At 37.1% G+C, this 22,383-nt stretch overlaps 1 protein-coding gene across 1 annotated transcript in view; it reads left to right on the forward strand.

Annotated features, from left to right (window-relative positions):
* Positions 1-685: 685 nt before the first annotated feature.
* dmrt1 (doublesex and mab-3 related transcription factor 1) overlaps positions 686-22,383 on the forward strand; it is a 35,552-nt gene continuing 13,854 nt past the window's right edge. Inside the window, 7 exon segments of the mRNA XM_032577925.1 lie at positions 686-908; positions 4,993-5,167; positions 10,926-11,086; positions 16,688-16,708; positions 16,710-16,769; positions 19,501-19,672; positions 20,501-20,518. Coding sequence (XP_032433816.1) covers positions 696-908; positions 4,993-5,167; positions 10,926-11,086; positions 16,688-16,708; positions 16,710-16,769; positions 19,501-19,672; positions 20,501-20,518 — 820 coding nt within the window. The 5' untranslated portion in view covers positions 686-695.

Raw genomic sequence — 22,383 nt, forward strand, 5'->3', positions numbered from 1 at the left:
TTCTATGTCTCGTTTAATTGTAGTCAGACCATGTTTACATTTTACATACAGAAAATTAAAGGCAACCTTGAATATTTTCTTCATAAGCCTGTCATAGAAAAACAAGAAGCTTCCTCAAATTTACATAAGTGTGATATTGTAAGTAATTTAAATGACTTAAACAAAGTAAAAACAAGAATGCATGTGGAAATAATAATGATGATGATAATAATAATAATAATGGTAAAGAATAAGAGTATATTCCATTCAGTGAATTTTCACTCAAGTAAAAGTAAAACATACTCTTAAAAGTAAAACTTTTCTTGAGTCCTTTCCCCCCCAAAACGTTATTTGAGTAAATGTAACTACCACCCTCTGCTGTTTGTACACAATTAATGTTTTTTTTAACTAGTACTAGTTATTTGTAAGCAATCCTCTTAACAATTACATGTTTCAACTTGTCTTGAAACTATATGAGCGTCAGTTTCTGAAATGAGTGATATATAAAATAAAGAACATTTTCAGATTATTCTAGTTATTTTATTATTATCATTATTCTTATTTGATAGCTCCTCTCCCAGTTTGTTCATGGGAGGGGCCGTGATCTCAAATCCGGGCACCAGTATAAAACGGACCCAGTGAACTGCAGAATCTAAACACTGTAACACTTTGACCATCTCTGTTAGCAGAGTCTCCGGAGCAACATGCCAGCCGTCATGAGCAGAATCCGGCCGATAAAGCCAGAGGAATCCAGGCCGCAGTCTCCTTCCAAATCCCGCAAGTCGCCCAGGATGCCCAAATGTTCCCGCTGCAGGAACCACGGCTTCTTCTCTGCCCTGAAGGGCCACAAGCGCTTCTGCAACTGGAGGGACTGCCAGTGCGCCAAATGCAACCTGATTGCCCAAAGACAGCGCGTCATGGCGGCGCAGGTAACCGTTACTTCTGCCGTCATCCGGCCGTTAACAACTCCCGAAATAGTCCCTCAATTTTAACTCTTTAAATGTAATTATATTGATTTAAAATCACGTTATTATGGCTTTTATTGTTTTTAATTCAAATAAAACGCGAACATTTCAGATGAAATGCATGTTTTCACCGACTTGTGTTAGCATGATTTTGAGCCAGCAAGCTAGCCGTTAATGGCCGCGATGCTACATTTTACTCACATAAAACTGGAAAGTAGCAACAACTAATCAGTTACTTTGTATATATTTTTAAAATGAATTTAGCAGGCAACTTTCTAACATGTTTAAGTAACAATGATTAGTAATTTTTTGTTTGCTAATATGTTTTGATATTTAACTGGTGTTTTAGAAACAATCAGTTTGTATGTCCGGGGTGTTCAAGGTGCGGCCTGCGGACCATTTGCGACCCGATGACTAATTTTGCTGTCAATGCAGAGATAAAAAAATAAAATAAAATTGTTATTTACATCTTAGAATGTTAAAATGATTAAAGTATTAATCTTTTAATAATTAATTTTTGGTAAACTGAACCATAAATATACACTGACTGCTCTTAAATCTCCATTTAATTGACTCACTATCTGCTAAATATGGCAAATATTTTTTAAAAAGAGAATCCCAAATCCACTCTTATTGCTGAGAATAGACCAAAAAGCAAAAATCAAGTCAACCCACACAAAAAATGGCAAACTACAGGCGTTTCTTTTAATTGGAACAAACCTACAAAACACATCTTTTGTCCTCAAGCATGACAATTTTTTAAATAAAACATTTCTTGAAGAGTTTATACATTTTATGCTTTTTCGTTTTTGATGATTTTGGCTGATGTGGAAAAAAGTTCAGATGCCACGGTTATATGGCAACACAGATTATTTAATTTGAGTACTAAATATTTAAAGTAACAGCAATGTGCTGTAAAAAAAAAAACTATTAAAAAAGTTACAACATTACAAGATCAAAGAGACTAAAATTTATAATCAAATGATCAAAAGTGTATATATTGGATAACTTATATAAAAGTTTTATCCCAGTTATTTTGTTACTGTGCTTTTTTAAGTGTATCAAAGATGAGCTGTGCATATATTTTACACATATTACAGGATTATTACAAAGCAACATGTTGCAAAAAGTCCATTCATCATTAATGATTATAACAGATTTCTAATGACTCGTCTTAATCAGCTTTAAAACCAAAAATTACTCTTTAAGACAAATAAACAATCAGTTAATTTTAATAGCAAAGATACAACTATATGGATAATTTCCCTTTTTTTATATGGAAATTTACACCAAGAGCTCCATTCAGAAATACATCCCACACATGTTGCTGGACGATAAATTGTTCCAGAAGTTAATGTGATAAACAATAATGTTGTTTTGAGACCATTTTAAAGTAATATGGTAGATGAGGCATTCTCCAAAATCTATGAACTTTAAATTCTAGTGAACATTTAACACTGGAACTGGAGGACATTTTAAATATCAAGAAAAACAAAAACAGTAAATAAAATGAGCTGTGGGTCTGTAAACAAAATTGCCCATCTAAATAAAGAGCTGGTTGAGACTGAAGACTTTTATCATCCAGTTTTTGGTAGAAGGAGAAAAGCAATAAACCATGCAAATTCAAATGATTGAGTTTGTTTTAATTTATCATGGGATTAATTGATTCATTGCAACACGTCTAACTATAGTGCTTACTTCTGACCACTGCAAATCTTTGCTATAGCAGTTTTTAAATCAAAAACAGACTGAAACACCAGCAACATTTAATTTCCCATTGGAATAAATAAATGTTTTTTTTTATTGAATTTCTAACATTTCCTCTCAGTTTGTAGTCAATGTTTTCAATGGGGGAAATAATGTACCTTTCATTTTTATTTCCTGACTTATCTAAAGTGAGCATTTAAAATAAGTGTTAGGAGAACTGATGTTACATTTGTTCTGAAATATAATTAGAAATAGGCCTGTCACAATAACAAATTTTGGTGAACGATTAATTGTCTCAAAAATTATTGGGATAAACGATAATATTGTTTGAAGCCCTTTTTACACTGATTTAATGGAAATGACGTAATAATGCATGCGATTTCCTGCCAAAGATAGATACACTTTATTTTCAAAAGAACACTAAACACTGGAACTGATAAACAAAACAACCAAAAACAAAATAAAATGGATTCTCAGTCTCCATTAACAAAAAATGTACTTGAATAAACACTAAACAACATAAAGCCAAAGTGGAAATAAATACTGCATTCAACCAAAAGAGTGCAGATTATGAAGTCTGTATATTATGTTGCCCTTCAGTAATAATTAGATTTAAATAGAGAAAATGGGCACATCGACTACCTGATGCAATAGTTCACACTACATGGTTTTTTTGCTCCTATTTTTCCCCTTAAGACAATCTTAGAACGCCGGCCGTTCTAAGATTGTCACTTACGATTTCGTAACCGATCATCCTGTAGTGTGTGGTGTGTTACGGTAGATCAGGGGGCTCAATACATCGATCGCGGGAAGGTTTTCAGTTGCTGTTGGCAGCAGGTGACAAACTGAACGCCGCCAGGACAATGAGACCAGAACTTCTCTTCTGACGCGCTTATCAAAATATTCACTAAGATCCTAAACGTTTGTAGCTTCATTAAAGAACAAAAAATTTTTTTTAAAAATCAACAAAACCTGTTAAAATTTATATTCTCAGTAATTATTGTTTCAACAAGGTGTTGCGCAATTCAGTGCGTTTCAGTTCCATTAGCAAAAAAAAGGCGACTTAAAGACCGACTGACTAGCAGAGCAGGAGTTTACATTAGCTAACCAACCGTCGCTGTGTTCAGGTGAGGCTTATTAATAATCGAGAAATAAATATCAAGCCTGGAAACTTGACATCGTAACGGACTGAATGTTACGTTTTTAACATAATCGCTGCTCCGCTTGCGGGGCGCAGGCGGTTGCCACGGCAACGGGTGTGCTTAGCGACAAAGAGAGAGAGAGAGTGTAAAACGGTAGGAGAATCTCACTGAGGAAGAAATATACTGCATTAGGTTTTCTATCACTTTATTATTTCTGCTATAACTGATGTATATTTGCATATAAAATAAGTCAATAGAGTTTAATATACAATTTTTATGTCTTCGTGTCATGAGGTAGATCTCAGCCGGCTGGTGAGAGAAAAAGTAGATCTTGGTCTCAAAAGTTTGAGCACCCTGCGGTAGATCGTCGTTGCCGCTCAGATCTAAATCAGGGGTTTTTCCCCGACTGGGAGCCTGTTGAATGTGACAGGTAGCCAATGTGGATTCTCCTCCGTGCTTTCTGAGGGGAAATTACGGAGGGGAATCCCAAACAGCTGACACCTGAAGTCCAGCAGATATTGGAGATAATACGTGGAAACAACATTAATGTTTATTCAACATTTTGTTCAAAGAATATAGAAATGACAAGAGGAGGAGTTGGAGCCAAATTGCTACCGCAGTTGATAAACCCGGTAACTTTTCAGCTGTTCTTTGTTAACGTGATGTAAATAGGTTATAATGATTTTCATTCAGTCAGGACTTTACACTGACACTAGCTACATGCATTGCAGGTAGATTGTAGTAAAGCATTGATTAATGCCTGGTTTTAAAATTAGTTCACTGAACTTGTAGCCATTATTTTGTGCCCATTGTTGGACACCACACGGCAGGAACGAACCCGATGGAACCGTTATACCTAGGATTTCTGTCGGCTAATGTGTGGTCTGTCAGGTTTTGAAAATGGGCCGACAATCGGCCAACAGCTCTAAGATCGTGTCGTGTGCGCTGGGCATTATACTAAGAAAATGAGGAAGGGAGGGTCAGTGGAGAGCACCGGAGTTGAGCCTTTTTTCATTCAGTGTCATCAACAGGAAGAGAAAAAAGCCGGAAGAGACGATAATGCCGATAATTAAAATGACGTCGATAGTTTTAATTTATCGTACGATTAATTGATTTATCGTTTATCGTGACAGGCCTAATTAGAAATGAAGGTAACATTTCTAAGCAGATGGTTTCTAATCAATCTTTTCCCCGTTCAGGTTGCTCTGAGGAGGCAGCAGGCCCAGGAGGAGGAGCTGGGCATCAGTGCCCCCGTCAATCTGTCCGGCCCCGATGTGATGGTGAAAAACGAAGCCGCTGCCGACTGCCTCTTCTCTGTGGAGGGCCGATCCAGTCCATCCACCAACTTCAGCCACTCATCCCTCGCTGTGTCAGGTGAGCATCTGTGTCATGTTTGTGGTTGTAGGATAGAAAAGGCTTGTTTTCTGCTAGGTTTTAATGGTTGCTATGGAGACGTGATGACCCTTATAATGTCGCTCTCTAACAGTGAACTTCACTTTTTGTGGTGGCAAGATAAACTGAGCTCATTTTCCAGCCTTTATCTGACAGTGTCCTGTCATATTTCAACCCCAGGGAAACAAACTATTCAGAAGTTCCTAGAGGTTTTGATCCCATTAAAACTAAAAATATATGCTGAATTTACATTTATTTTAAAGTTCTCATTAGGGGTGTCCATATCTGTGGCAGCACTGATTGTGTTCAAAAATATGTTTCTAAAAGGAAGGTTTCAATCTGGCATCATTTTCTTCCAGTTCAACTTTATATGTTGGAAAAGAAACACTGCAGGTAATGTGTTGAATTAAAAAAGAGGGGTGACAATACAGCTGGAACCCTTTAATATTCATAATTTTAATATGAATATTATATAACAAACTGGTGGGTAATATGTGTAGATCCAGTAGTGTGGTAATGTGAGTTTCACGCTCGTTTTAATGGCATTACTGCACCAAAATGAAATCATGTACATTCCCTTTCCTGAAACTGTTCTGCAGCACCATTTATGGTTGAATTGAATTAATAATAGAATTTTAAATATTATCTCAGAGGGAAAAAAAATTACAGATTAGGTATAAACACCAGGCAATCTTTTTAATGTTTCAAAATCCTCTGGAGAAAAAAAAAGGGAAAGCTGCTGACTCAGCTTGTTATTAGAACAATAATAGCTGTGCCACTCGCTTGTTCTGTTTCGGCCATTTGACTGTGCAGAACCCACAGGTGACAAAAACAACTGGATACAATGAATGAGGGGAAGCAGAAGGAAAAGCTTTTTCATAATAACAACCTGATTGAGAACCAGATCTTCTGAATTCAGTTAATGCAACTTAAAAGTGAATTACTTCATATTCATAGTTCCCCATTTCGACATTCTCATCTGAGTTCACTGCATGGACTTTCACCATGATGTCGAGCTTTTTAAGGATCTTTAATTGTTATTAATTTTGTCAGACGGGTCCTTTTGAAGTGATTTCTGGATTGAGAACAGGAGTGGCCGTAATCAGGCCTGGTTGTGATAAACCACATTTGATGTCAAACCTTTTCCTAGTAGAAAAAGTTAAATGTAGGTCTGGACAATAAATCAATAATAATATTGATTGCTATAGAAACGTGATCAATATCAATAGATAATACGTCTGATAGAATATTCAATATTAAATATATAGAATATTCACTGAACTCTGATCCAGAACTGCACAGCATTCTGGGAGATGTAGGCTCAATCGGCGAGCTAAACAAGGTTGGTGGCATCAGCTAACCGACTCTCTCCCTGGTTGCCTAGCAACAACCTGTTGCGTAACTTGTGCAGCAGTTTAAGATCCTACCACTCATATTTCAAAATAAACGGTGCTATTACTGCCACTACCTTTCCTGCTAAGCTTTCCCCTAAAAATAGACCACCGATAATATTAGACAGGAAAACGTTCAGGACTGTGCAGCTAAAATCATTGAATCAGACCTGGAGAAGGTGACCGTTAAATTAAATTGGCTACATGTTTAAGATTGAAAGCTCACAGGTGAGCCAGAAGCTAGAACTAATGACAGCATAGTAAACAGAGATAAATGGTAGAAGAGCAGATATTGGAATGGAAAACAACATGCTAACAGACCTATAAATGCTAACAGACCTGGAAATGCTAACAGACCTATAAATGCTAACAGACCTGGAAATGCTAACGGCAGTGCTAACCGCTAAGAGAATTTTGGAAATGTGCATTTACATTTACAAATATTCAGATATTTTTATTCAATACATCTGCCACGGTAGAATAATAATAACAAGCATACATAGGCCTGTCACGATAGCAAATTTTGCTGAGCGATTAATTGTCTCAAAAAATTATTGCGATAAACGATAATATTGTCTGAAGACCTTTTTACACTGATTTAATGGAAATGACGTAATAATGCATGTGATTTCCTGCCAAAGATAGATACACTTTATTTTCAAAAGAATATTTAACACTGGAGCTGATAAACAAAACAACCAAAAACAAAATGGATTCTCAGTCTCCATTAACAAAAAATGTACTTGATAAAAACTAAACAACATAAAGTAAAAGTGGAAATAAATACTGCATTCAACCAAAAGAGTGCAGATTATGAAGTCTGTATATTATGTTGCCCTTCAGTAATAATTAGATTTAAATAGATGGGCACATCGACTACCTGATGCAATAATTCACACTACATGATTTTTTGCTCCTATTTTTCCCCTTATGACAATCTTAGAACGTTGGTCTTTCTAAGATTGTGTGGTGTGTTACGGTAGATTGTCGTTGCCGCTCCGATCTAAATCAGGGTTTTCCCCGACTGGGCTCTTTAACGCAGCTTGTTGAATGTGACAGGTAGCCAATCAGAAAGCGCGGATTCTCCTCTGTGTTTTCTGAGGGGAAATTACGTCGGGGAATCCCAAACAGCTGACACGGCGCAACCCGAAGTCCAGCCGACGTGGAAACAACATTAATGTTTATTCAACATGCAAAGAATATAGAAATGACCAGGGGAGGAGTTGGAGCGAAATTGCTACCGCAGTTGATAAACCCGGTAACTTTTCAGCTGTTCTTCGTTAACGTGATGTAAATAGGTTATAATGATTTTCATTCAGTCAGGACTTTACGCTGACACTAGTTACATGCATTGCAGGTAGATTGTAGTAAAGCATTGATTAATGCCTGGTTTTAAAATTAGTTCACTGGACTTGTAGCCATTATTTTGTGCCCATTGTTGGACACCACACGGCAGGAACGAACCCGATGGAACCGTTATACCTAGGATTTCTGTCGGCTAATGTGTGGTCTGTCAGGTTTTGAAAATGGGCCGACAATCGGCCGATAGCTCTAAGATCGTGTAGTCTGCGCTGGGCTTTACACTAAGGAAATGAGGAAGGGAGGGTCAGTGGAGAGCACCGGAGTTGAGCCTTTTTTCATTCGGTGTCATCAACAGAAAGAGAAAAAGGCCGGAAGAGACGATAATGCCGATAATTGAAATGACGTCGATAGTTTTAATTTATCGTACGATTAATCGATTTATCGTTTATCGCGACAGGCCTAAGCATACATATAATTAAGCAAAAAAATATTCATACCTCTGGAATATTTAATAAGCTCAGCAAACAGGCTGCAGCCACTGGGCTCCGTTCTCCTCCAGTTGCGTCACGCAAACCACGCGCTTTTTCTAGGAGAGCTATTTGGTTGATTTAACACTTCAAAACATTTGCTAGCTAATTAGAAACCAAATAATTTGACCTCAGGAAATATTCTACCATTTAAAAGAACTTTAGATATGCACTTTAAAAAAAACAACAGCAGGAAGTGAAAACTGTGGATAGAACAGCAAAAGTCACTCCACCAGCATGGCAGAATTTCAGATATTTAAAACAAAAAAATAATCAATTATTGTTGATATCAACTGATATGAAACGTTTATATTGTGATGCGTTTTTCAGCCATATCGTCAAGACCTAATATGTGCATAAATCACCATATTGATTGTCATTGTGTTGCAAACGTATTTAAATGTTTTTGCTTATTTCAGGTTTGGCTATATAAAGCTGCTATCATTTGTATGTTTTCTTGCTTTAGTCTTTAAAAAGAAAACAAGTCAACATTTTTGGGAGAAAATGTATCAAAATTAGTACCAAGTTGGTGTTTGTCTGATAAAATCCTGGCAAGCTAAATAGTGTTATTTCAGCTATAATTACATGCATGTCGGTCAGAACGCCTCTAATCTCTGAGGCACCTGCTGACTCAGTTCTGCTCTCGCTCCCGACTTGCAGCAGAAAACAGTTTTTCCATTGTTGACTTTATCCTAGTAGGAGGCTCGTTAGCAGGGAACGTATGATATGGACCTGTCATGTGATGAAGGTCAAGGCTGCTTACGCTCCGTTTCTCCCTGCTTTGCTGAGTGAAAAAAAGTCAACTTTGTCCTCAGAACAGTGAGAGCGAGCTGTGCTGGAAAGAGGAGTGAAGCACTCATTGATACGGTGATGACAAGATTGGCTTCGGAGCGGGGACAAAAGACTTAATATCTGAGGATTCAGGGATGCACAGTGTCTTCATTGTGCAAAACCAAAAGATCGTGGTCTGCCTGAGAGGAATGTGGCCTTGCTGATAAGGAAAGCACAACAGATAGCCAGTAATTATCTTGAACTTTTCATCCTGGAAGAATTATCCATCACACAGGTCCATCTCTATCTGAATGTCACTGCAAAGTTCGGTCATTTTAGTCATTCAGTGATGCAGTTCATTTCTCCTTTGGATGATTACAATCTATTGTAAATGAATGCCCTAAGGTTAATTTCTGGCTTCCTAATACAAATGAAAGGAAAGTTGAGTGGAAGAAAGAAATGTTTAGTAGAAAGATGCTGAGATTACAGGAACAACTGCAGGATTCGGTGCTCCATTCCTTGTGTTAAGGGTGCATAAAAACACAGTTTAGTCACCTTTATTACTTATAGTGATAAAAATGTGCCATGACTCTTTGGAAAAAGATTGTTTTGATGTTTGAAACAGAAAAAATAAATAAATTTTTTCACGAATAGATCTGCCAGACTTCCACACAGCTTCCTTTCTGTAGAAATACTGAACTTCTGTTAATATTATGCACTTTATTTATGTTTTTTAAATATATCTTTTGTTTTTATTTACTAAATTATCCACTATTAACACCAATCTATTGAAGATCCTTATTCCCTTATATGCTATTTGAGATACAGCTGAATTAGTTTCACAAAACATTTTTATTTAATCTCCCAGCATGTCCATACATACACAAACTTTAACCCTGCAAGATCCCTGTAATATTATATCTATTTCAAACAAAAACATGGACAAATATTGGCTTTTCTACTGTTATTTTTTAAACAAAACTTAAATATTAAAGCCCATTGTTCACTCTTAGAAAGCTACTGAGTTAGAAATATCCATATAATTTCCTGAGGAAGATGTCAAGAGCATGTGCATATATGCAAAATGCAAACTAATTTTATATTATATTTAATATTACTATTTAATAAAACCTTACAAAAACAAAAGCAAATCTGAAAACATATTTTTATTTCTAAAGACTTCATTGAAAACCAGCTTCATTGGTTGATTTATTTGGTTTTCTTTGTGTTTTTAAATGCGGGTTCTCCAACATTTCTCCAGTAAAAAATATTTTTATTGGTCTTGTGTATTATTTTGATGATTTTATTTACATTTTGTTTTTTTAAAGATTATGCATCAGTTGTAAATCACCTAAATGAACAGAAACAAATGCTTGAAATAAATTTTCACTGTGTAATAAGTCTATCTTTCTAGCTAAATTCCTCCTCTAATTAAACTTTCAGACAATATTGTCATTGTGACAGGTCTACATATTTTAAAGTAAATATAACCTTTACCAGCACCAGCAGATGGCGCTGTTTAATCTTGGTTTGAAAAAGACGCTCAGGAAAACTTCTACTACAGCAAACATTTCATCCAGGTGGAGCAAAATAATGCCCTCTGAGTGTTTTTTTAACTGGAACTGGAAAATAATTAAAGAATATGAAAAAATAAATCTTTACTATCTGTAATCTTTAGATTACAGATAAAAGTCCACAACACTTTATTTGACACAATCTTAGACTTACGCTTTAATTTTTTTTTTCCAGGAAGTCGCTCTTCAGCGTCCTCCAGTCCCTCCTCTTCCTCTGTTAGGCCTCATGCTGAGGGAACTTCTGACCTTCTGCTGGAAACCTCCTATTACAACTTCTACCAGCAGTCACGCTACCCCCCCTACTATACCAATCTGTACAACTACCCACAGTACCAGGTAACACACAACATGAGAAACATGTCATGTTTCAAGTGAAATAATCCGCCAATGCAAATAGAACTTTGTATGCTGTTTTCTTAAGTTAAAGCCTACTTCATTTGTAGGCTGTCTTTGAAAACTTGCATTAAAAATTATCTACATCCAGACATCTAAAGTAAAACAACTTTAAATTTCAACAGAACAACAAGGAAGCAAATATAGTTCAGTCAAACAGAAGAAACCATTTGGAGAAGTCGTAGATATTCACATGATGTATAAAGCTGTTAATGCAGTCATCTGTGCAACTGTTTGGGTCATTATGGTCAGCAGACCCGACCCGATCGCTCCCACCAGTCCTGTCTAGTCCACTTTAATCAAACTCCAGTTCAGTTGTTTAGAAAATCCGGTTTGCTTGTGGAGTTGTGAATGCATAATCGAATTCTGATGTGGATTATAAAAGTTCTGGTTTGGTTCTAATACATATGTGAACACCACGCGGACCGGAGACAGATCCAAAATCAGGAAGTGGACTACAGCGCAGGGCATTCTGGGTAAATACAACCAAAACCAATAGAGCTTTGGAACTGACGTCACTGCGTGTGATGTTTACGTCTCGCGGTCGCTCGGCGCCATCTTTTGAGGCTACAGACCAAAACAAACTTTATTCCGGCGTTTTCATTGTGTTACCGACCGCATCGAAGTTGTTTTCAAGTTGGATATTGGAGTAAGGACCGTTTAGCTCAAGGTTGATCCGATTTATGAACTCTAATTCCGGCCAGCTGTTCTCTAGCGCTCCCTCCTCAAGCGCTCGGAGGTTCGGGACCGTCAGTTTCCGAACCAAACACTCCTGTAAATAAATGCCTTGTGACCAACTGATACAAAAAAGTGATAATTCTTGCTATTACACGAAACACACTATCCTCTATTAAAATTTTTAAGTCATATTCAATATTTTAAATAATTTTAATATTAAATGTTTTCTTCAATAGCTTCCAAATCGTGTGCCCCATTAACTCAAAATCAGTGTGAAATTGTTCTTTTAGACTGTATAGATGAAGCACACTCATCTTTATTATATTTTGACCCCTTTTTTATTTTATATTTTAAAAAATGTTTAAATGTTTTTTTTTTCAGAAAATGTACAGTACAGACCAAATGTTTGGACACACCTTCTAATTAAGTGGGTTTTCTTTATTTTCATGACTATTTATAAGGCAATAAATCCCACTTATTAGCCTGACAGGGCAGGTTGACCTATGAAGTGAAAACCATTTCAGGTGACTACCTGTTGAAGCTCATCAAGAAAATGCAGAGTGTGTGCAAAGCAGTAATCACAGCAAAAGGTTGCTACTGTGAAGAAACTAGAATATAAAAGGTATTTTCAGTTGTTTCACACTTTTTTGTTTAGTGCATATTTCCACATGTGTTATTCATAGTTTTGATGCCTTCAGTGTGAATCTACAATGTCAATAGTCATGAAAATAAAGGAAACTCATTGAATTAAAAGGTGTGTCCAAACTTTTGGTCTGTACTGTATTACCTCAGATGATCATCACATTTGTTACCTGTAATGTTCAATTACATAAAATTCTAGGACAGGATCAATTTCATTACATGTTCACTTCTTACCTGAAATATGTTAAATACAACAAATATTTACTTAAAGTGTGATATTTTCATAACATTTACTTGTCACCTTTATTGTTTACTCTGAAGTGTTTAGTTACACATTAAATGTTTAAAGATGGGCTCTTTCATCTGGTTTGATTGTTTACATTAAATGTTTACTGCAAAATGTCTGATTATATAATTGTTTACTTTAATCACATAAAATGTTTATTTAAAAATATAATCTTTCATTACATGTATGTTTATTACCTGAAATATTTTAAATATCAAATTTTTACTTAAAATGTGATTCATTTCATCACCTGTTTACATGCAACTTGAAGAGCTTGAATCAAACGTATCATGAATGTTTTACCACATTAAATTATTAAATGACAGAAAACAAACTGAACACATATTTCAACACAGATGGTTCCTGTTCCTCTTCAGAGTCTGCAGCCTTGCTGAGCTTCTCTCCTGGGGTTTCCTCCTCAGCCTCTCCAACTTCCTCCTCTTCTACAGCCTCCGCTGCTGTGTTTTCATGATTTACCTCTTCTGGGGTAAATCATGAAAACAGTCTCTGTAACTTGTTGATCCACCGTGGTTTTGCTGTATCGCCTCTTTAATTGACGCGCATGTCGGTCCGATGTTGTGGCGTTTACCTCACAGTGACCCAGATTCAGTCTGGATTGAGCTGATCCATTTCATACGTCGGTTTGCCTTGAAGAGGAGATATCGGAACACACATCAGTATTAATGCTGTAAATTTGATAACACTAGTAAAATAGTTTACTTCACAATAATGGAATAACCTCGATGTCCACTGACAAAACTCGGACTATGCTACATAAAAAATACCTAAACAAGGTTGACCCACTTAAATGAACTCAACGTAACTGAACATGAGTCACCCGGACAAAATCATAGCTAAACATTATGACACAACAGCAACAAAGCGAATTTAGACACTCACCAGAATGGACATGTCTGGAGCAAACTCGTAGATATCTTGGGATGTTGGAGGGCGTAATATCAGGACGTCTCACCGCTGATACCCGGGACATTCGTCTCCTTTTCGTTAGCCCCGATAGCTTAGCCTCCTCGCGTTGTTTACAGGCAGGAAAACAGTGAAACCAAAGTCCGTTTTCCATCTTTTTACCGCTTTGGTCGTGCCATTGGACACTACATCCAATAACGCAGCAAGTTCGAACCATTGCTAAATAATTTTAAGTAACTTAGATTCAAAAATTAAAAATATCTGTGAGACAGTCGATTTGTCGGTTTTGTACTGTATATGGCCTCACAAGATGGCGCTCATATCCCTACGCCTAGAGCAGTGACGTCACGTTCCAAAGCTCTATATGCTAGTTTAGCGCTAGTAGCAGAACACCAAAGAGAAATCCTCCAACAGCTCAAATCTGACACCACTCCATTTTTGTTTACATTTTGTGAAAAAGGAAGTGGCACTTAGTGTCTTCTTCAGTGGTTTTTGTGTTGTTTCCTTTAGTGGTTCTCGGTGCAGCGCCCCCACAGGCGAGAAGGAGAACAGGTTTTTCTAGAGGTTTGGGCCGTCTGACCCACTGCAGTGTGAAAGAGAACCACAGCAGCTGAAAATGTAACAAATGTTGCAATTTTGTCCCCAATTGAACCAAGTCTTCCAGAGTATCAGATGTGAAATAATCAGTCTATGAATCCCTGACTTTTTCTGCTTGGTTGGACCAAATGTTATTTGATTCTAATAGTGGGCAGTATGGCTTCAACATTACAATGCTAGAAGATTATTATTTGCTTAAACAAATAATACAACAACAGAAAAAAATTGTAATTAAGAATATTTGGAGTTACTGGTTACTTTGCTGTCATTATCTGTCAAATCAAACAACATTCTTCCACACATTGTGGTAATGTAACGGAAATAAATCAATACATAGAGTAACATAAATGTGCCACTGTTTCCCTGCGTTTGTCCTAGAAAGTAGAATTGGCATTAATGTCCCCTTTTGTGCCTCTAAAGGTGCTCGTCATGGTCAGCAGGATGAAATATTAGAATTTTTTTACATTTTTATTTTTGGTTTTATTGGTGAACCAAGTGGTTGCGGCTACATTCGAAATATTCAACACTGCTGACCTCCTGTGTCCAACAATAAAGGCTGATCATTTTTAATTTACTCAGAATATACTTCCATAATTTAAAACATTATACTTTTAAAAAGGTAGGTACTGAGTAAAAGGTTAGTGCAAATAGTAATGGTTTCAAAATGCAGTTAAACTTAGTTGTTAGTTTCATCTGGCAGCAAGCGTTTGGTCCCTCCTCCAGCTGTGTGTACATGCTCTGATTTATACTGGAATGTATCTCTGTTGTGTCCAAAGGAAATTAGATTATGCATGAAGCAGATTATAACTATAACTCTCCCCTGATCCCTGACGATGTGGTTTGGTTTTTTTATGAAGATCATTTTTCCCACCTCTCTCTGCCTCCCTCCGGTTTCCTCCAGTAGCAACATCTAGTTTTGGGGTCACTGCCTCTGCCACCCTGCAGAGGCTAAATTGCAAAGGTTAATGGTATTGTCTGTCGGCAGAAGAACAAACCGCCATGCTTCAGCGCTTGAGGAAGAAAGTGAGTCCATTAATGCTAATCAGTTAGCGCTCTTTAGCATAATTTAGCCATCCTCCTTTGTGATTTATGATTTTTTTTGGCAGGCTGTCGGGTTGAAGGGGTTACGTGATGTGATTCTCTAAATTTACTGGCCACTCTTTTTGTAATTCCAGAGTTTATTATTTGTGGATTCTATTAATGCCACAAACAAACAGTGGGAGAAAGATGACTTTTTTTTTACTTTTATTGTTTTTTGCTTAAAAATAGTCTATTTATTTGACCATACTTCAGTTTTATTAAACTTCAAGCGTCATCCTTGAGATACCCAGTTAAGAATGAATGTTTTATATTTTCAGGAAAAATTATTTCATAAAACACAGTTTCATATCTTCTCTTACTAGTCAAAGATTAGGTCAGTTTCTGTTGTAATTTTTATTCTTTTATCATCTAATAAAAGTGCACATTTCATCTTTTCAGGATATGCATCCTGAACACATCTGTTTATTTTGATTTATTGTGTTCTTACTTTATACAGTCCATTGTAAAGATATTAATACCACCTGAACTTTTGGAAATTTATTTAAGCTATATGTGGTGAAATTAATGACTTTAAAGACTAACACAAAGTTGCATATTGTAAAGTGAAGGATGAATTACAAAAAACATTAATGTAGCAAACTCTGCATTCATGTTCTTGCCCTTTGACCCCTGCAGCAGTTTTTATTTACAGTTATATATAAATTAATTGTTTTTGTTGTCAAATAGATGCTAAATTAGGTGCAGATTAATTTGAATATAGCATATGCACATATATAAATTTAGGTATGATGCATATTAGCTACATTAGCCATAATTTACCTCATGAAGTAACCTAATTTTGGAGTTTGAAGTATGCAGATTATATTTTTATTAATATATCTAAACAACAGCAACATACAATTACACAAGACATGGCTGCCCCCCGGAGCTGACAGGCCAAGAGGATTCTTCTTGAGTTCCTGTACAAGCACATCACCCTGAATTCATCATTCCCGTCACAAATCTTAGTAGCACACTTTTCTTGTGACTGGTCAAAATTGAATTAGAATTTAAAAAAAATTTTTTTTACAAAATATTGACTCTTGGGAGTTGAACACAAATCCCCATTACGTTTTTCAGTGTTTTATTTCTCAAAATTTTATAAAAGCAGGTATCATTTACCTTCTGCTTCACAGTTTTGCCCTACTTTGTGTTGGGCTGTGAAATAAGATCCATGTAAGTAATCTTTAGTAAGTGAACTTGAGGTCCCAGCTAATCCCTTTCCAACGTGCAGCCCCAGAGGAAACATTGCGGTTGTTATCAGCGTAAGGCCATCTCCCTACTCTGCTCTGCTCTGCTCTGCTCTGCTCTGCTCTCGGTGCTTGGCTGCCATGCAGGTGGATGGTGATAAAATAAGGGTGGCAAAGAGCTTCCAGACAGAAGATGGTGCCAGATAAGAAGACAGGCACTGTCAGGGCGGTAATAAGCCCCCTGAGACTCAACAAGTCAGCTTATAAGCACTGCTGTAGATGTGTGGAAACTTTCATTATTAGGAAGCTTGAGTGCACTTTTCTTTCTGTTATAGATTATTAGTTGAATGCAAAAATACAAAACAGTAGATCTTCTTGTACTTATACACAGTACGTAAAAAAATTACTCTCAACTTGAAACTGTTGGTGTTCTAAGGCCCATTCACACCAACTGTTTAGTTCACTATAAGCGGACTTTGCCTAGAAAGTCTGGTTTGTTTTTGAATGTGTGAATCCAACATCAAACTCTGATGTGCACCAAAAAAAGTGAACAATGGTCTGCCTAAAAACCTCAGGCTCGGTTCAGGTAATATGAACTCTGGTTCTGTTTGAATACATATGTCAACGCTAAGCGGACCGGAAACCGTTCCAAAAGCAGGAAGCAAACTACAAGCGCAGGGCATTCTGGGTAAATACAACCAAAACAAATGTATGAGTAGCTTAAATGCTCTAATGGGTAAAATGGTTTGTGGTCTTTAACTAAAGACAAAAAGCAAATCCTACAATACACACAACATGCACTCTCGTTTGCCTACAAACCTCGGTCTGGTTCGGTTCAGTGAACTCTGGTGAGGTTTGAATGCATTTGTTAACATTAAAGGGATTGGAGACCGCTCCAAAAGCAGGAAGCGCAGGGCATTCTGGGTAAATATCACCAAAACAATGCGCTACTCTAGCAATAGTGGGAGAAATGACTCGTCATTTACATTTCGTGAAGAAGGAAGGTGCGCTCAGTGTATTCAGAGGTTTTCATGTTGTTTCCTTCTTGTTGCAGCGCCCCCACAGGCAAGGAGGGGAACAGGTTGCTCAAAGGCTTTGGTTCGTTTGACAGTGCAGCGAGAAAGAAAACCGCTTATGTGCACAATTTGCACAGAAGCATTAAGATGGCAAGCTTAATGACCAATTTATACAGTTTATATGTTTTTTTAAAAAAAGATTTAAACTCATAGTTACATTTTTTAATTTATCCTTTATTTTTCCAGGATAAAAAATCATTGAGATTAAAAACCTTTTTTTCAAGGAAGTCCTGGCCAACAGGCATCAAAAAATACATCAACATCGATATAACGTACTTTACATGCGACACTGAATATTTCATTTAGGCCAAATCCACACACTGGATCTAGATATTTACCATCCATGTTAACCAGAAAAAAAAGCCTTTTGTGAGCAACTTTTGCTAAGACAGTTTAGTCCTGTGCTATATGTGGGCTGGGAGCCATAAGCTTAGTGCACTTTGAAGACTCCATTCCAATCTCTGTTGTATTTTTCACAGCCCAATACAAGAGCGGAGTGTAGCTTAAATAACAGTTTATAAAGCTGTCGCAGAGCTGATGGTGTGGACAATACGGGTGACATATTACAGGCTGACAGAAATCAAATTCCATAAAAATGAAATTGAAAACCCTCAGTGAGGCGGCCTTGCTGCTGAGTAGACAGCTCGTCTGAAAGTTTTCAGAGGTGTGGAGAAAGCCGCCGGGCGTTGCAGCTCGTTCCTGCAGCTAATGCTCATTTCCTGTTTGCTTCCTAATGCGTTGCTTATGAATGTCTGGAGCTGAATCAGGTCATATAGTGGTAGCAACAATTATCACAGATATATATGAATACAGTGTGACATTCTTGGATGCAAGTTGTTTTTGAAATGTGTGTAATTTATGTTTAATCTGCATCTGCTTTTGAAGAAAGGAATGGAGCTGTGCAGGCTTTTGCTACAGCGTTTACATTAAAATGTTTGTGCACGGATTTTGTTTGCTCTCTCTGTGTTTTTGTAACATTTTTGTTGCAGTTAATCTGAGCCTTTGCACGGGCGTCGAACTGACAGAGAACAAGCTGTTCTCTGTTAGAATTGAAATGAGAAAGAATTGATTATCGTTTTACCAAAAATGTAAATGTAACCTCAGACAAACTCCTAAAAAGTTAATTTGAGCTGATTTTCTTTCTTAGTATTTTTTTTCTTGTTTACTGAACATATAAAGGCCAGAAGTCTAAAATTCAAGAGAGAAAGACAGACACGCCTCAACCTCAAAATCCAGTATGACTGCACTTTGTTTAAAAAGATTTATTTGCACTTCTAGGAGTTTATATTCTATAAATATTTTCCATAAACAAATAGAAGAACCCCTACTTGTGTACATGTACCTTTAGTGTTTGAATGCTTGAAGGTACATGTTGCATTAGCTTGCTAAGGCACAAATGTGCGCTCACCTTTTTTGGTAGTCTGATGTTGAGAAGACACAAGTTCTCAATTGCATTTTTTCTGTTTAATAAGAAATACAATTAAAATTGCAGGTTAAACATAAACATGTTTAGTTTGTACCTGAAGGGTGGGACAATTCAACCAAAAATTTAAATGATGAAGGACTAAAATGACGCTATTTACTGTAAGACTGATTGACATGCTTTGGTAGAAACTAGTTTCCTTTAAAAATCTTTAGTTTTACACTTTACTTATTGTGAAAATAGCTAACTTTGAGTTGTTTTCCTGCGGTTGCAACACCGACACTGAAGAGTGAGGCTTGCTAGTGCTTATATAAGCTGTGTTCACCAACTGGAAACAGATATTGAGTCACAGATCAGGCCAGATCAAGGTGAAAATTTTGGCCAGTTTTACAGTGCACATCTAATTACTGTGTATTCTACATATAAATGTGACATTTTTGTTGTTTTTTTGTTTAAAGCAGATGCCCCATGGGGATGGCCGCCTCCCGAGCCACGGCGTGTCCTCCCAGTACCGGATGCACTCTTATTACCCCGGGGCCACCTACCTGACCCAGAATCTGGGCTCCACCACCTGCGTGCCACCCTTCGTCAGCCTGGAGGAGAACAACAGCTGCTCTGAGACCATGGCAGGCTGTGAGTAACACAGAAACACTCCAACACACACACTTATAAGGCCCCATAAACTTTTACCCAGACTTTATCAACAGAACATCCAAGGGAGGACTGCATTCAAGTCGAGAGTGTCATAAAATTTCATTTTCACTTGCACTAAACTTTACTGCAAATCCAGTACTTTCCGTGTATGCAGGATCTCATCAATAAATTTTAAGGCTTTGCTTTACTGCTTTAATCAGCTAAATGCTTTTCTGATGTTTAAAATACAACAGAAAATGTATTAAAATATGATTCAGGTGAATTATTGGGAATTATAAAGGGGAATAGGATATAAACGGTGTAGATCTGTTCAAGAAGTCCCAAACAGTGCAGCTTTGTTTCTTTTCACCATGTTTACAGATGAAGCAGATTTAATCTCTGATTTGTGCAGCAGTAGATTTCTTTCCAGAACTCAGATGAGAATCTCAGCACAGCATTGCTGGTTGCCTGGAGTTTATGTCTTCCTTATTACCAGGGAATGTGGGTGAATCAGATTATGTGCGTTGCTTATCATCTTCAGTAAAGTGTTTTTTTGGAAATATCTAAAGAATGCAGATAAGTACGTAATAAGAGTGAGATTACTGATGGAAAGCAAAGTGGCAGCAAAAACTGATATTACAGGGACCAATTTGTCCAGGATGGAAAATCTGTTTCTGGCTATTTCAATTATTTTTCTTCAGCAAATCTTCTTGCTCTTTACATTTTAAGATGGTTTCAAAAGTGTTGTTGTGAAATAATCATTTTTAGGCGACTTGCTTTAATAACTTATAAGTACATTCTAACTGCTACTTGATTATAATTTTTGAGTACTCTACCCACCTGGGTGTAGTACTGAGATTAATGTCAGTGATATATGCTGTAGTACTTAGTGTCAAACTAGCAACATTAATTTAGCTAACATAGCTTTAATGTGTTAGCTAAGACAGACGTGCGTAACAGTAGTTTGATACTGTATATGCTTACTCTGCCAGTCACCAGAGCCTCATTATTCATACCAAGAGTTTGTACATCCTTTACAAATCCGTTTAAACGCCGATTGTATGCGTCCATGGATTTCAGGCCGTAAAGCTCCACTAAGTACTGAAATATATCGTAGCATGAGATCGGAGGCAGCTTCTCCACATCGTCTGACATATTTTCCTTCTCTGTCTCATACGGGTCAATCCCGACAGCAGCCATTTTGTTCATATATCTTTCTCTTGCGCGTTGGTTAAGAGTGTCCACATTTGTCCGCTGTGCCTAATAAGATGGCGCGGATTCCAGTTCAGACTTATGGGACTGTTTATTCAGACCAAAAAGCACTGAATAGTTTGACCCAAATTATTTGATTGTTTCAGGCTTATTTTAGTTATTCTCTTACCTTCGGATCATAAGATCACACACAGAGATCTGAAGAGGAGTGGCAAAAGCAAATGAGGCGGATTAGCAGTGCTTCCCACCAACTGATGATGTCATCCAGGACATTTTGGAATATCATTTCTGCTGCCCCATGTTGAGCTGTTAGCATGTCATAACAGTCATGAGTAACAGTCTTCAGTCAGAGGCCTTTTCATATTCGTTGTAAGACTGACTGCTACTGGAGGTTCCTATTGCTCACAGCATCACCATCAATAATAACCTTTTGAAGATACTTCTTATATGTGTTGCCTTAACTACTTTAATATCTGTTTTACTGAGGATGACACGTTGTTTATTTGTGTCTTTCATATTTCCAGCATGGAGGATATTCTCACACACTTTCAATCTAAGCTGATGCAAAAAAAATAAGTCTGTTGTCAGGGTCAGAAACTAGATCTGGAAAGTATTTCTGATAAGTAAATATGTTTTAATCATGTTTCTGTCCAACATCCTGGCCTGTGGGTTTAAAGAAAAGGAAGGTTGATGAGCAGAACCATGTAGTATCAGAGTGACGATATACAGCAAAGAGTCGATTTTTAATTTGAAATTCCTCTGAAGTCCCTTTCATTTGCAATATGTGTTATTTATTTATCATGGCTTTATCAGCCTAATTTGTTATTGTTCTCTCTAATGTTTCACTTGAGCTGAGCTAATGCATTTTTGGCATTTGGTGGGACATTTTTATGCTAGGAACCCAGTGTTTTCTGTATCTGTGTTTTTCTTATAGTCAGATCTAATTTCTCATGAGAAGGACACAGAGACAGAGCGTCAGAATCACAGCATCAGCCTTGGTTTTCCTGAAAGGGAGCAATGACTCCACCAGCATCGTAAAGCTTAGGACCCCCACATCTGGCCTTGTAGCGCTGCTTGTTTACCACCTTCAGCTGTCCCTCTGCTGTGAGGGTCCCACGTCAGCTCCACCCTGAACCGCCATGCTCCATTACAAGAAAACAACAATCTCAGCCGGTGGTCCCACTTTTAGTGTCAATTCACCTTTAAAAAAAAAAAGTATTTATTCCCATAGCCTATTAGAGGTTTGCAGGTTCAATGCTGGATCTTAAATTCAGATTTTTACAAAGCAGGTTGTTTATAAGCAGATCTGACCATCATCTTTTATACTGCAGGACTGAAGCTAACACGAAGAGCATCCTCTTAGCTTAACAAACACAGTTTGCAGTGTGCAGGATCCTGAAATGTGCGTCCAGCACACGGATCCCTGGGATCTGTTTCAATACACCTTCACATCAGGTCTAATTATATTCATCTTTTTTATTTTATCTCTCGAAATAAAA

The sequence above is a fragment of the Xiphophorus hellerii genome, chromosome 12, assembly GCF_003331165.1.
Source record: "Xiphophorus hellerii strain 12219 chromosome 12, Xiphophorus_hellerii-4.1, whole genome shotgun sequence".
Lineage (NCBI taxonomy): Eukaryota > Metazoa > Chordata > Actinopteri > Cyprinodontiformes > Poeciliidae > Xiphophorus > Xiphophorus hellerii.